The sequence below is a fragment of the Dreissena polymorpha genome, chromosome 6, assembly GCF_020536995.1.
Source record: "Dreissena polymorpha isolate Duluth1 chromosome 6, UMN_Dpol_1.0, whole genome shotgun sequence".
In the NCBI taxonomy this organism is placed as follows: Eukaryota; Metazoa; Mollusca; class Bivalvia; order Myida; family Dreissenidae; genus Dreissena; species Dreissena polymorpha.
The window spans coordinates 78,288,854-78,301,394 of NC_068360.1; the positions used below are offsets into that span (position 1 = coordinate 78,288,854).

The following is a 12,541-nucleotide window of genomic DNA, read 5'->3' on the forward strand; positions in this document are numbered from 1 at the left end:
ATACAATACAGCAAGTACCAATCAATTCTGCATTTAATAAGCTGCATCTGAAACAAACTGGGCTTAATGCATGTAGCCTGTCAAGTTTACACAGACTAATCAAGGAACACACTTTCTACTTTTGTGGAATTTGTTGTTTAAAGGTAGAATTGTCATAGAGAAAATCCAGTTTAGGTGGTAAGTCTGCGAAGGCTAATCAGGGACAACACTTTACGCACATGAATTAAATCCAGTTTTACCAGAAAAAGCTCTAATGGTCTTACTTGTGTTGACAGAAGCATTCGGTTTCTGGTCCAATCAGTTTACAATCCATACCAGTTGGGGAGCTCCAAGCTGCGAAGATTCGATTTTTCAACCTCTTAAATATGAAACAATAGGGAAAACATACACAGTTTATTTTAAATATTGCCAGTAGAAACACAATCTAATTTGTGTGATACAAGGATTTTCAAGAGGAAATTAATTGATTTCAGACACACTCTGAGAAAAGCCTGAGCAGACTGCGCAGACCAATAAGTTACGACACTTTAAGAACATGAATGAGCCGCTTTTTGAGAAAACTGGGCTTAATGCATGTGCATAAAGTGTCGTCCCAGATTAGCATGTGCAGTCCGCTTTAAGCACATGCATTAAACCCAGTTTTCTCAGAACGCGACTCCAATCAAGCCTGGTTTTCTCAGAGAAAAGCTCATTTTTATTGCATAATCATTTTTATTAACACAAAACTTTATTTAATATTCAATATGCATTTAAGAATTTCAACATGTGGAGAACTTGATGTCACATCGCCTTAGTTTGTACATTTCTTTCACCCTTTAGGATCGCTGAGTACATGCATAAAGTACAATAATTTATTCAAAATCAATACAAGATAAGCATTATTCTATGCAACCTTGATGATCAAATACCCCTGTGGTATATAGGTTGAGTATAAACTTTTATATCAAGTGGTCCAGGATTTGATTTCCCCAGAAGTACTTCGTTATCAATTTATTTTTGCTAATTCTGTTAGTTTAGACTATTCAAAGAAGTACATGGCCAGTGTTGAAAATCAATACATTAAAAGACATTTAAACTTAAAACAAAGGTTCGAACAAGTCCATCTATTTCCACAAGTCAAAATTTTTCCTGTCTTATATATTATAAAATATGTACACGTGAGTACGGTAATTCTTTCCTTATCTGTGTAGGTACCTTGTAAATATAATGTTTGTAACAATACGATGTAATTATGAACTATCCATCTTTTTCACATATTTTAACATATGTGCGCACAATTGAACTATTCCATATATAATTCTCAAACTCAATTTTTAAGACAGCAATATGAACTGAGACGTATGAACTATTTTGGGCCTGACAGCTTTCGTTAATAAATTGTGTACTGCATGTTATTCATACTTGTAAGCAATTTATGTTAGTTAGTATAAATGCAATACTTATCGTAGTTTGTGCAGCATCTAAAATTGCAGCATGGTTATTATCCCCACGCTTTTTGAAAAAAAGGTGGGGATATTGTGGTTATCTCCGCCGTCCGTCCGTCCGTCCGTCTGTCCGTCCGTCCTGGCCACTATCTCCTCCTACACTAAAAGCACTAGAACCTTGAAACTTACACACATGGTAGCTATGAGCATATGTGCGACCCTGCACTATTTGGAATTTTGATCTGACCCCTGGGTCAAAAGTTATAGCGGTTGGGGTGGGGCCGCGTCAGAAATTATCACTCATTTTTTTAGGTTATTTTACATTTACTTCTTTATTTCTACACTGATTTACTTCAAATTGATACTGGACCTCTCTTATGACAATACGGTCAATCTCAACCATGCATGGCCCCATTCCCAACCCTGGGGCGCCCCGCCCACATAGGCCACACCCACCAAAAATTTCCATTTACTATAATTTTTTCATTTCTACACGGATTCACTTCAAATTGATACTGAACTTTTGTTATGACATTAGGGTCAATCTCAACTATGCATGGCCCCAATCCCAACCCTGGGGTGCCCGCCCACATAGGCCACACCCACCAAAAAATTCCATTTACTATAATTTTTTCATTTCTACACGGATTCACTTCAAATTGATTCTGAACTTCTCTTATGACATTAGGGTCAATCTCAACTATGCATGGCCCCATAACCAACCCTGGGGCCCCGCCCACATAGACCACACCCACCCAAAATTGCCTTTACTATAATTTCTTCATTTCTACACCGATTCACTTCAAATTGATATTGAACTTCTCTTATGACAATACAGTCAATCTCAACTATGCATGGCCCCATTACCAACCCTGGGGCGCCCCGCCCACATAGACCACACTCACCCAAAATTGCCTTTTACTATAATTTCTTCATTTCTACACCGATTCACTTCAAATTGATCCTGAACCTCTCTTATGACAATACGGTCAATCTCAACTATGCATGGCCCCATTACCAACCCTGGGGCCCCGCCCACATAGACCACACCCGCCCAAAATTGCCTTTTACTATAATTTCTTCATTTCTACACCGATTCACTTCAAATTGATACTGAACTTCTCTTATGACAATACGGTCAATCTCAACTATGCATGGCACAATTACCAACCCTGGGGCGCCCTGCCCACATATGTCACACCCACCCAAAATTGCCTTTTACTATAACTTCTTCATTTCTGCACCAATTCACTTCTAATTGATGATGAACTTCTCTTATGACAATACCGTCAATCTCAGCTATGCATGACCCCATTACCAACCCTGGGGCACACCTAGGTCAAACATTCGGCGTGGGGATACGCGTCGGCCTCTGCCGCGCCATTTCTAGTTTAATATTAATTTTTGCAAACATGGTTGGCCTTGCGAAGTAAAGCTGTAAAAATTAGTGCAGTGAAACTAATATATGTGTATTTGCCATCAATGATACATCATAGTAGACAATTAATATGCAAAAAAATTGTGTTTTCCTTCTGTCGTAATTTTTTTATTTAAAAAAAAAATGTTTTATTAATAGACACTGGTACTATCTTGTTTTCTACGGAGAGATAACAACACATATGTGCTTAAATATTCTTTTTCCCACTTGTAACCCTTTGTTTAATATCATAAATGCATATATAATTGATTTGTGTTTAAAAATATACCAAACAATATGTGCTTTATGAATATGTATGTTCACAAAAGTGAAATTTTCAGGTAAATGTTTATCCATTACAAAAAAAGAGGAAACAACATTGAGGGTCGGAAATTGGAATGTCAGAGAATCCTTCATTGTTTGATCAATGTTTATTTAACTTTGGCTTTGGATTCAGAATACAATGGTAATAGTAAATATGCAAAGAAAGAGCAGAAAAAGAAAAGGTTGAATAAGAGTTCTTAAACTTTATGAGTTAAGAACCACAAAAGGTAAATGGATACAATGTTCAAAAAACAGCACTTGCACTTGTCTATTCTTCCAATTTGATAAGAAAATTATAATTTTCTGTCATTCACCTGATGTGATAACCACATAGACATATTTTGAATCAATTACCAGTAAAACAAGAAAATTGATCATGCAAAGAAACTAACTGTTCGACCTTTTCCAATTTATTTATTTTAATTTAACTTACTTAGCTTATAGGCTAATCATGCACACAATTACAGCACCGTTCTTCCTTCCAAACTTATATTATTAAGAGGAAAAATGTTATTCTTTTAATAACAGTGACCTTTACCCAACTGGCCCCAAATGAAATCACGCTTGTAAAGTAACCTCCAAACAAATATCAGCAACATACCTCTATCAAAACTCAATTTTATTTAGCTGAAACTCTTTTGTGTTTCATTTTTTAGTAACAGTGACATTGATTATACATAATTACATATGATGTACATTCTAAGTATAACAAAAGAGCTATGATGGCAGTTACGCTTTCAACTTAGTTCATGGATACCTTTTGTTGAAGACTTCTCTTGGTGATCTTGTTTTTTACCCCACTTGACCCAGGGTCAAACATGGCCTTCATATTGTAAAGTTAAACATTCCGACAAAGTTTCATCAAAACTGATTCCTAAATGTGGCCTGTTGAGTGGTTACAAGTTGTTTTAAGATTATAGCCAGTGTCATAGTTTTTCCATGAACCTGACCCAGATGCAAGCTATGCTAAGATATTGTCAAAATAAATATCGCACCAAGTTTCATTAAGCTTGATATTTATACATTGCCCCAAGAGTGGTAATAATTTAAGATTTCACCAGTTGACCTTAGTAGTTTATAGATTTATAGGACACAGCTTCAAACTGTGCCTAGGTATTATCAAGACATTCAAACCAATTTTTCACCAAGAATGAGTCATAAATATGGATTAAAGATAAGTTAACATTTTTTGTAAGATTTGAACAGATTACCTTGTTTTTGGATGCACAAGATTTGTTTTTTGTTAAAGCCTAGATATAAAGATGAACATTCCAACTAAGTTTCATCGAGGATAAGTTATAATGTGGCTTCGAGAATTCTAAAAAAGGTTTTCTAAGATTTCACCTGGTGACCTAGATCTTAGATGCATGTTACCCAGATTCACGCGTGATATTGTAAAGATACACATTCTGACCATGTTTCATTCACATGGAGTCATAAACATGGCCTCTTGAGAGGCAACGGGGTAGTTTCAAGATTTAACGGTTAAACCTAGTGGACCCACGTGACCCAGGTTCCATCTCTTGGCCCATGTATTATCCACAGGTGGTTAGCGTGTGGCTATGATATTAATTAGTGAAATTATCATTTTGAAAAATAAACTATCATATTATAACGAAAATCAACTGTTCTGAAAAAAATCACTATCAAATATATATATATAACAATGTATCCAACTCAAAATAACCCGAAAACGGGTGCATCGCTTTGAACAGCCATAACTTCATCAATTGTGTAGCGATTTTCACGATCTCGGTCTTTATTCAACGCAGAAATGAATTTCCATTCTGGAATGTACATGACTTGCAATATTGTTACTAATGATGGGTCAAATTTTAAGAAATAACACGATACACAACTCGCATGACCTACTTAACATCGATAAGACAGGATAAATAAATGAAATCTTCACGGAGTGAAAGGCATATTCCCTGCAAAGTTCTCGATACCATAATTCAATTAAACGTACGAAAAAATTCTTACCGTGCTTGCCGTTGCATAATGCATCAAAACTAACTGTTCAGCGCCGTTTGAAACCTTTGTTTACATACATTTCAACTAACCGACATTTTAATCACACAAGTGATTTCATTGGTCCAATGCGAAGGTGTGTCTTTACAATTAAAGATTTCATTCATTAATTCTGTCTGATCGGTGTCAAGTAGGTTACGCGGGTTGTGTATCGTGTTATTTCTTAAAATTTGACCCAGCATTTGTAGAAATATAACAATATATATACATTTCTAGAAAGGAAATTCATTTCTGCGTTGAATAAGACCGTGATCGTGAAATTCGCTGCACAATTGATGAAGTTATGGCTGTTCAACGCGATGCACCCCGTTTTCGGGTGATTTTGAGTTGGATACCTTTTTACACACACACACACACACACACACACACACACACACACACACACACACACACACACACACACACACACACACACACACACACACACACACACACACACACACACACACACACACACACACACACACACACACACACACACACACACACATACTTGTAAAACCTTCCAACCGGGGAAATGTGTTCTAAACCTACCAACCGGGGACCACCATTTCCACATACTCTAGAAAGCTGAAAGTGATAAAGAACACACAAGTTTCGAACCTAAAATACGATTTTGACATAAAAATTATGATAAATAGGGTAGTAAATCAAAGAAAATTTTACATGCAAACCGGGGAATTATGTGCGTACCAAATGAGGAACTGCGATGTGTGCCAACTGGGGAACGGTGTATACCAACAGGGGTACTAAGTGCGTACCAACTGTGGAACTTCAATGTGTACCAACAGGGGAATGGTGTATACTAACAGGGGAACTTAGTGCGTTCCAACTGTGGCACTTCAATGTGTTCCAACTGGGGAACGGTGTATATACGTTCATGGATAATATTTAAGTAAGTACAAAAAATTGAAAAGAATATGTATGAAACAATATTTAAATTAAATATGTTTATCATATGACCTTATATAAGTTATACAAAAATGCCTTATTTGATTGACTCAAATATTATTCACATCAAAATAAGCATAAGAGACATAACGCAAATCAAACAATACATTTATGACTTTATTAGCTATAAGCCGACTGCAAGCATGCAAGTGCTGCATTATACCATAACAATCATGGTGCAATTAATCAACAAATGAATACAATTCGTTCTTAAAACTAAAAAATAATGTTATTTTTTTCCGGCCACGCTATTTGTCAAACAGAATGAAGGAGAGGGGGAGGCGGCTTATTTGTTTAATTCCTTTTTTCCATCAGAAAAAAACATTCACGATTTCCACGTACTATGAAGTTTTTATCCTAAAAGTAGAACTGCCCATATGCATGTAGATTGAGTAGTGTAAATTTACTTTGTCCTTACTCTGACATTATAAAATAACTCATGCATTTAATCCCCTGAAACAGGTAAACATCAGAAAATTCATTCACACGCATGGCAACTTCCACTTCACTTAAATTGTCTTAAATACATTTATTGCATTTTCAAAAATAATAAAATATGTAACTTTAAACAATCATGAACGTTTCACAACGAATGTGGCGAGGCCTGAGAAACTAAATAGTTTAGTAAACGAGCAAAACGACTTGATAACAATGCATTTTGATGCGCCAGTGACTTAGTCTACGGCAGTAGGTCAATCTGAATGATGATCAGTATTTATCGTTATAATATATGTGTTCCAATTCTACATCTGTGATACCATTACACATGTGCTATATTAAAAAAATACAGTATGTATGCACTTGTTTGAGTAGAGAATGCCAAAAACGGGTTAACGTTAATAATGAACTTACATATAATTCTACCTGTCGAAATAACAGATTATATTTTTAGGAAAATAGTCACTGGCAATCGCTTTGTTTTCCCTTGCAAACCAAACACCTTTTTTTCAAGAGTTGGATTAACGTATTTTGTTCAAACTACCTTTATGTAAACCAACGTATGTACCTAATTTTTGCATAAAATATAATAGAAAGAGTGTATTTTAAGCACTGAAAAGTTATGCCGATGTGTCATCCATATATTATTTGTTGAAAACAATATAAAAGTTATAATTAATGTTGTTATACACGTATAATCACCGCTGACTTTGACAGCATTATCATTACATAAAAACACTAATAATTAAATATGAACCAAAGCAAACACTTATCAAACACGTAGTTTAATATTATTTTAAATCACTTACATTATAGTATATATACTTACTGGGAGTGCACATGTGGATCAATTGTTAGACCCTTGTTGGTGCCAACTTAAAAATAATATGTACCAACAGGAAAATTATAACAGTGTGACTCAATTCTGAATATACAGAACCAAATCGAACAAGATCAATTTCGCATACATGTCAAAACAATTACATTCCAGATGGCGGATAACATGGTTAACATAATGATTAATCACTAAAACAACCGACATTATAGCATCATATCGCAAAGTGTATAAACATGATGAATTATTAGCTTTGTGCATATATTTACATATCACATATAAATATATGTTTCAAATATGTTTTGTTCTTGGTAATCTACAGCTTGTTCAAGTGTGTGTATATGAAGAGTATTCGAAAAAACAAGTAAATAGCTTGTGTTAGAATGCATAAAAGAGGTCAGTCGCAAACGCGATACATTGTTTTAACAATATCTTAGTCTGGGAAATGGGTATGTTAATTGATCTTTAACCATAAATGAGACAAAACATAACTAAATCTGGCATCTTAGTAATTTTCATCGCCGTTGAATTATAAACTTCAATTAAAAACATGGGAAAAAAATGCATAACTCCTCGCGAATTTTTGTAGATCAAGCAATTTTGATATGAAAAACATATAAACATACCATTATATACACAAAGCAAATATGTGAATTGATAGTTAATGTGAATATCTACACGCAAAACAAATCCACAAAAATCTGTGTAGGAAATTATTGTAATATTTAACAACCATTTAATCAATTCTAGTGCAATACTTACGCAATAATTTACATTTTGGTAAATTTTTACTTTAAAATAACTATTAAGTACTCAACTGCAAGTCAGACACCTGTCATTCAAAACAAATTTTGTAAAATTGACAAAATATTCATTTGTATTTATCACATTGTAGCAGTAGTTTAGCAGTAGTTTTTTATGTTATTTACATTTATCTTATTAAATCTTAACGTGTTTGTTTCTTATGCTTGAACAAAATGTTTGTTTCCATTTATCCGACTGATTTTTTTTGTGCCTTCTCTGAACGTTTAGCCTTCTAGATTGATTTGTTATCATGTTTGCTATATTCATTCATATTCACCAAGTTTAGGGTAAAAAATAACTTGTATAGTGAGTAACTCGTAGAAACTCGTAATAGAAAGTACAAAGAAACACTCTTTGGCCGAACTATATACCAATCCTAATTTGTTCGGCGATATGATTATGAACAAATATCGTTTTTGACTGAACAGTATTAATAAAACATTCAAATACAATAAGCACACATATATCGTTTTCGAAAAGAGTATATAGAACAAGAAAACACACAAAACACATGTGGCAACTTCATCCTTTAACGTATTCTCCTAAACGTGCATTATATGTGTAATATTTTTTTGAGTTAAAAGTCCCCGTCGCTTTTTTGTTTCAATTAAATTTCTGCAAACGTCTTTGACATTTTTCCAACTTCTGTTGTGAAGGTCATCCTCACTTTCAATACACGCAAGTATTTCTTTTTTCCCTGGTAATTTACCCATTATCAAAAAAACGACCAAAGTGTCTGTGAACAGCTCCTTTTTCGTTTTCACTCCATTGCTTTTTGGCTGCTTGTTTTGTTCTCCTGGTATTTGAAGTACCCTTTTCTGTACATGGATAATAAAACACCATATGACGTCGCTAACTGCCATGTGTAAGATATTCATATTAAATATATATACTTCAGTACAATTTTTCATAGCAAAATTACGACAAAAGCGTCCAGGTACTTACGGCACCTGATAATGACATCGATGTCACACGATAAATTTGGAAACATTATTTTGCCTAATGAATCAAACAATTACATGAAAGCAAATCATGTTCTAAGAAACATAAGAAACTTGGAGATACATAACTTAAATGCATTCACATGTGTTTGCATACCCTTGTCTGTTATTTTTGGTTGACTGGGGCTGGGAAGAAGAGTTTCGAGGTCTTCAGTATTTTCATTTTCTGATGATTCAGAAGAATATTGTTCATCTGTCGTGTAAATCACAAGATCAAAAATTATATATAGTTAATAATATAACAATAATGGAAACAACCGAAGCACACCAAATAAATATGCAGTTAGTGCATTGAAATTGAAAAATTAGAAGTAGCCAATGTAAACCTTATTGAGCACAAAATGAGTGTAGACTTTACATTCCACCTTACCTGGTCGTCTCCGATTAAAAAGAATTGCCTTGCATAACACAAGTATATTTCAGAAAAATGTTTGTAATTCTTTTTATCACTTCAGGTTATCAAGTTCGGTAATGAGCCCATTATTTACATTATACAAGTTTACTGTATGAATTTAACACTGAAAATGCGACATACCTTCAATACATTCGTCGTCAACATCAATATCGTCTAGCGAATTGACAGAATTTATGGTAATTTGTCCACTTTCCATCATCATGAGCAGCTTGCTGACTTTGGCAACCTGCATGGTTCCATCTGGTAATCTGTAGAATTCTCTATGTACCCGAATGTCGTGACCAAGAAATTTAGCTAGAATGTCTAATTCATTTTCAGACAAGTTAAAAAGCTGAGTCATTGTGGCAATATGTTTCCTTTACTTTGTAGAACGAAGCCTTTCCGGATGTTCAGCTCCACAGTCAATTGCAATCGAACGTAATACATCTGTCCCACGAATATGCGATGATGCAGATTTTGTTGCGAAAAGATATTTACTTTTGAAACAGTTTGTTAGAGAATTTCTGCTGCGTATCAGGAGGTCGATATTTTCTTTCACCTGTCTTGGAAACAGTACTGCAGATATTCGACCTCGTTTTGCAATAATCTCTGTACGGTAAAAATAACGGCACAGGTCTTTTTCCAGTTTTGTTAAACATCCATCTTATTCTCCATCGTCATTTGTCAATTTGTGGCAGCGTATAAGTCTTATACTGAAAATTAAAATTAATGATATTACACTTCTTGGATAAGCGATAATTAACGTTTTTGTGATTATGATGAAGTCGATGTTTATAGACTACAGTGGTTAATGAAATATTTATATTTGTAGACATTTTATATTAATAATCATTTTGGTCATATAATTGAAGGCTAGATATAGGCGCCAATAGTGTTTTATTCATAAAAAATCAATAAATCTTTATGCTACTTCCATATATCTGCCCAGTATTAAGTAACCCAATAGTCCATGTTTGTTTTCTTCTTTTTAATGGAAAGGGGCTACGATATTCTTTTATAATTTCTAAACGACCTTAAACATAACCATATACAAAAATATTTGTACCTATGACATCATCTACGGTTTTTACTTCAAAACCTGGTGGATCAACGGAATTCTGGCAGTACGTTCTTGCGAGATCAAGGGGACTTGGCCCCTTTTGGCTACTAAATGTTAAAATGGAAATGTCGATGAGAAAAACTACAAGAGTTGTCAGAAGACAGCGCGCTCGACTATTCAAGTTCTTGATAGTATAAAGTAAGCCACCATGGGGAAATTGTTCATATTCAATAAGGTCAAGGTACTATAGTCATATTCTAACTGGAAGAGGACCATAATTGAAACATATTGATCGCTTATGTTTTAAAGAAGTGGTACATTATAGACGATTCTGAGTTCAGGTATGTTTTCCACAATCTATTGAACATTTGTAAAGACATAAAACATACTAATAAGAGTGTATTTCAAGTTTGATAGCAATAGCTTGGGTGGGATGGTTGGACGGTCTTAAGAAAAAAAAAGTTTTTTTTAACGTGTTAAAAAAAATAAGGAAAACAAAAACTCTTTTTTTTTTGGGGGGGGGGAGGATTTCTAGGGTGGGGCGTGTGGGATGGTTTGGGTTAAGTCCATTGTGGTATATCAGGTAAGCGTTGTTTTGTCAAAGTATGAATCAAATCTGATCCTAAATAAAGAAGTTATGGCAATTTAATCAAAATTTATTAATTTGACCTTCAGATTCAAGGTCAAAGGTCAAGGTAAAATTCAACTTGCCAGGTGCAGTACCCTCATGATGGTAAGAAAGTATTTGAAGTTTGAAAGCAATAGCCTTGATACTTTTGAAGTAAAGTCGATGTAAACACAAAATTTAACAAAATATTCAAAGTTACTAGGTGGAAAAAGGGCCATAATTCTTACAAAATGCTTGTTACAGTTGTCTGCTCTTGTTTATAGATTGGGGTCATGTTGGTCAAGAAGTTTGCAAAATATGAAAGCAGTATGTCAAGGGACAATTAAAATATTCGAGGTGGTACGCAAACTTTAACAAAGAATTATTAATAATATGCATATCCTAAGTGGGAAAAGGGGCCATAATTCTTACAAAATGCTGTTTACAGTAGTCTGCTCTTGTTTATAGATTGGGGTCATGTTGGTAAAGAAGTATGCAAAATATAAAAGCAATATGTCAAGGGACAAAGAAAATATTTAAGGTGGTACGCAAACTTTAACATAGAATAACCAATAATATGCATATTCTAAGTGAAAAAGGGGCCATATTTCTTACAAAATGCTTTTTACAGTTGTCTGCTCTTGTTTATAGATTGGGGTCATGTTGGTAAAGAAGTATGCAAAATGTGAAACCTTATGTCAAGGGAAAAAGACAATATTTGAAGTGGTACGCAAACTTTAATAAAGATTTATCAATAATATGCATATTCTAAGTGGAAAAGGGGCCATAATTCTTACAAAATGCTTGTTACAGTTGTCTGCTCTTGTTTATAGATTGGGGTTATGTTGGTAAAGAAGTATGCAAAATATAAAATCAATATGTCAAGGGACATAGAAAATATTTAAGGTGGTACGTAAACTTTAACAAAGATTTATCAATAATATGCATATTTTAAGTGGAAAAAGGGGCCATAATTCTTACAAAATGCTTGTTACAGTTGTCTGCTCTTGATTATAGATTGGGGTCATGTTGGTCAAGAAGTATGCTAAATATAAAAGCAATATGTCAAGGGACATAGACAATATTTGAGGTGGTACGCAAACTTTAACATTCCAACGCTCACGCTAACGCTCACGCTAACGCCGACGCCAGGGTAAGTAGGATAGCTCCACTATATATATATATATATATATATATATATATATATATATATATATATATATATATATAAAACGAAAAACTACCTAGAGCTTTA

The 12,541-nt window shown here is 34.2% G+C and overlaps 2 protein-coding genes across 5 annotated transcripts in view; both read right to left on the reverse strand.

The window, feature by feature from the left end:
- The window catches only part of LOC127833994 (protein FAM221A-like), a 58,791-nt gene that overhangs the window by 18,868 nt on the left and 27,382 nt on the right, over positions 1-12,541 (reverse strand). For all 4 annotated transcript variants that reach the window (XM_052359533.1, XM_052359532.1, XM_052359531.1 and 1 more), the window contains one exon: positions 264-358. In XM_052359533.1, coding sequence (XP_052215493.1) covers positions 264-358 — 95 coding nt within the window. The remainder of the gene's footprint in view (positions 1-263; positions 359-12,541) is intronic.
- Positions 8,894-9,983, reverse strand: LOC127833995 (uncharacterized). The gene is made up of 3 exons (XM_052359535.1): positions 9,761-9,983; positions 9,323-9,418; positions 8,894-9,042 (listed from the first exon to the last, which is right to left on the reverse strand). The coding sequence occupies exons 1-3, from the start codon at positions 9,978-9,980 to the stop codon at positions 8,930-8,932; spliced, it is 429 nt and encodes a 142-aa protein (XP_052215495.1). The 5' UTR covers positions 9,981-9,983; the 3' UTR covers positions 8,894-8,929.

Coding starts and splice junctions, on each gene's coding strand:
- LOC127833995 (XM_052359535.1), bottom strand. CDS start 9,980: ATGACTCAGCTTTTTAACTTGTCTGAAAATGAATTAGACATTCTAGCT. Junction 9,419..9,760: donor TGACGACGAATGTATTGAAG/GTATGTCGCATT, acceptor TTTACACGACAG/ATGAACAATATTCTTCTGAA. Junction 9,043..9,322: donor ACCAAAAATAACAGACAAGG/GTATGCAAACAC, acceptor ATCCATGTACAG/AAAAGGGTACTTCAAATACC.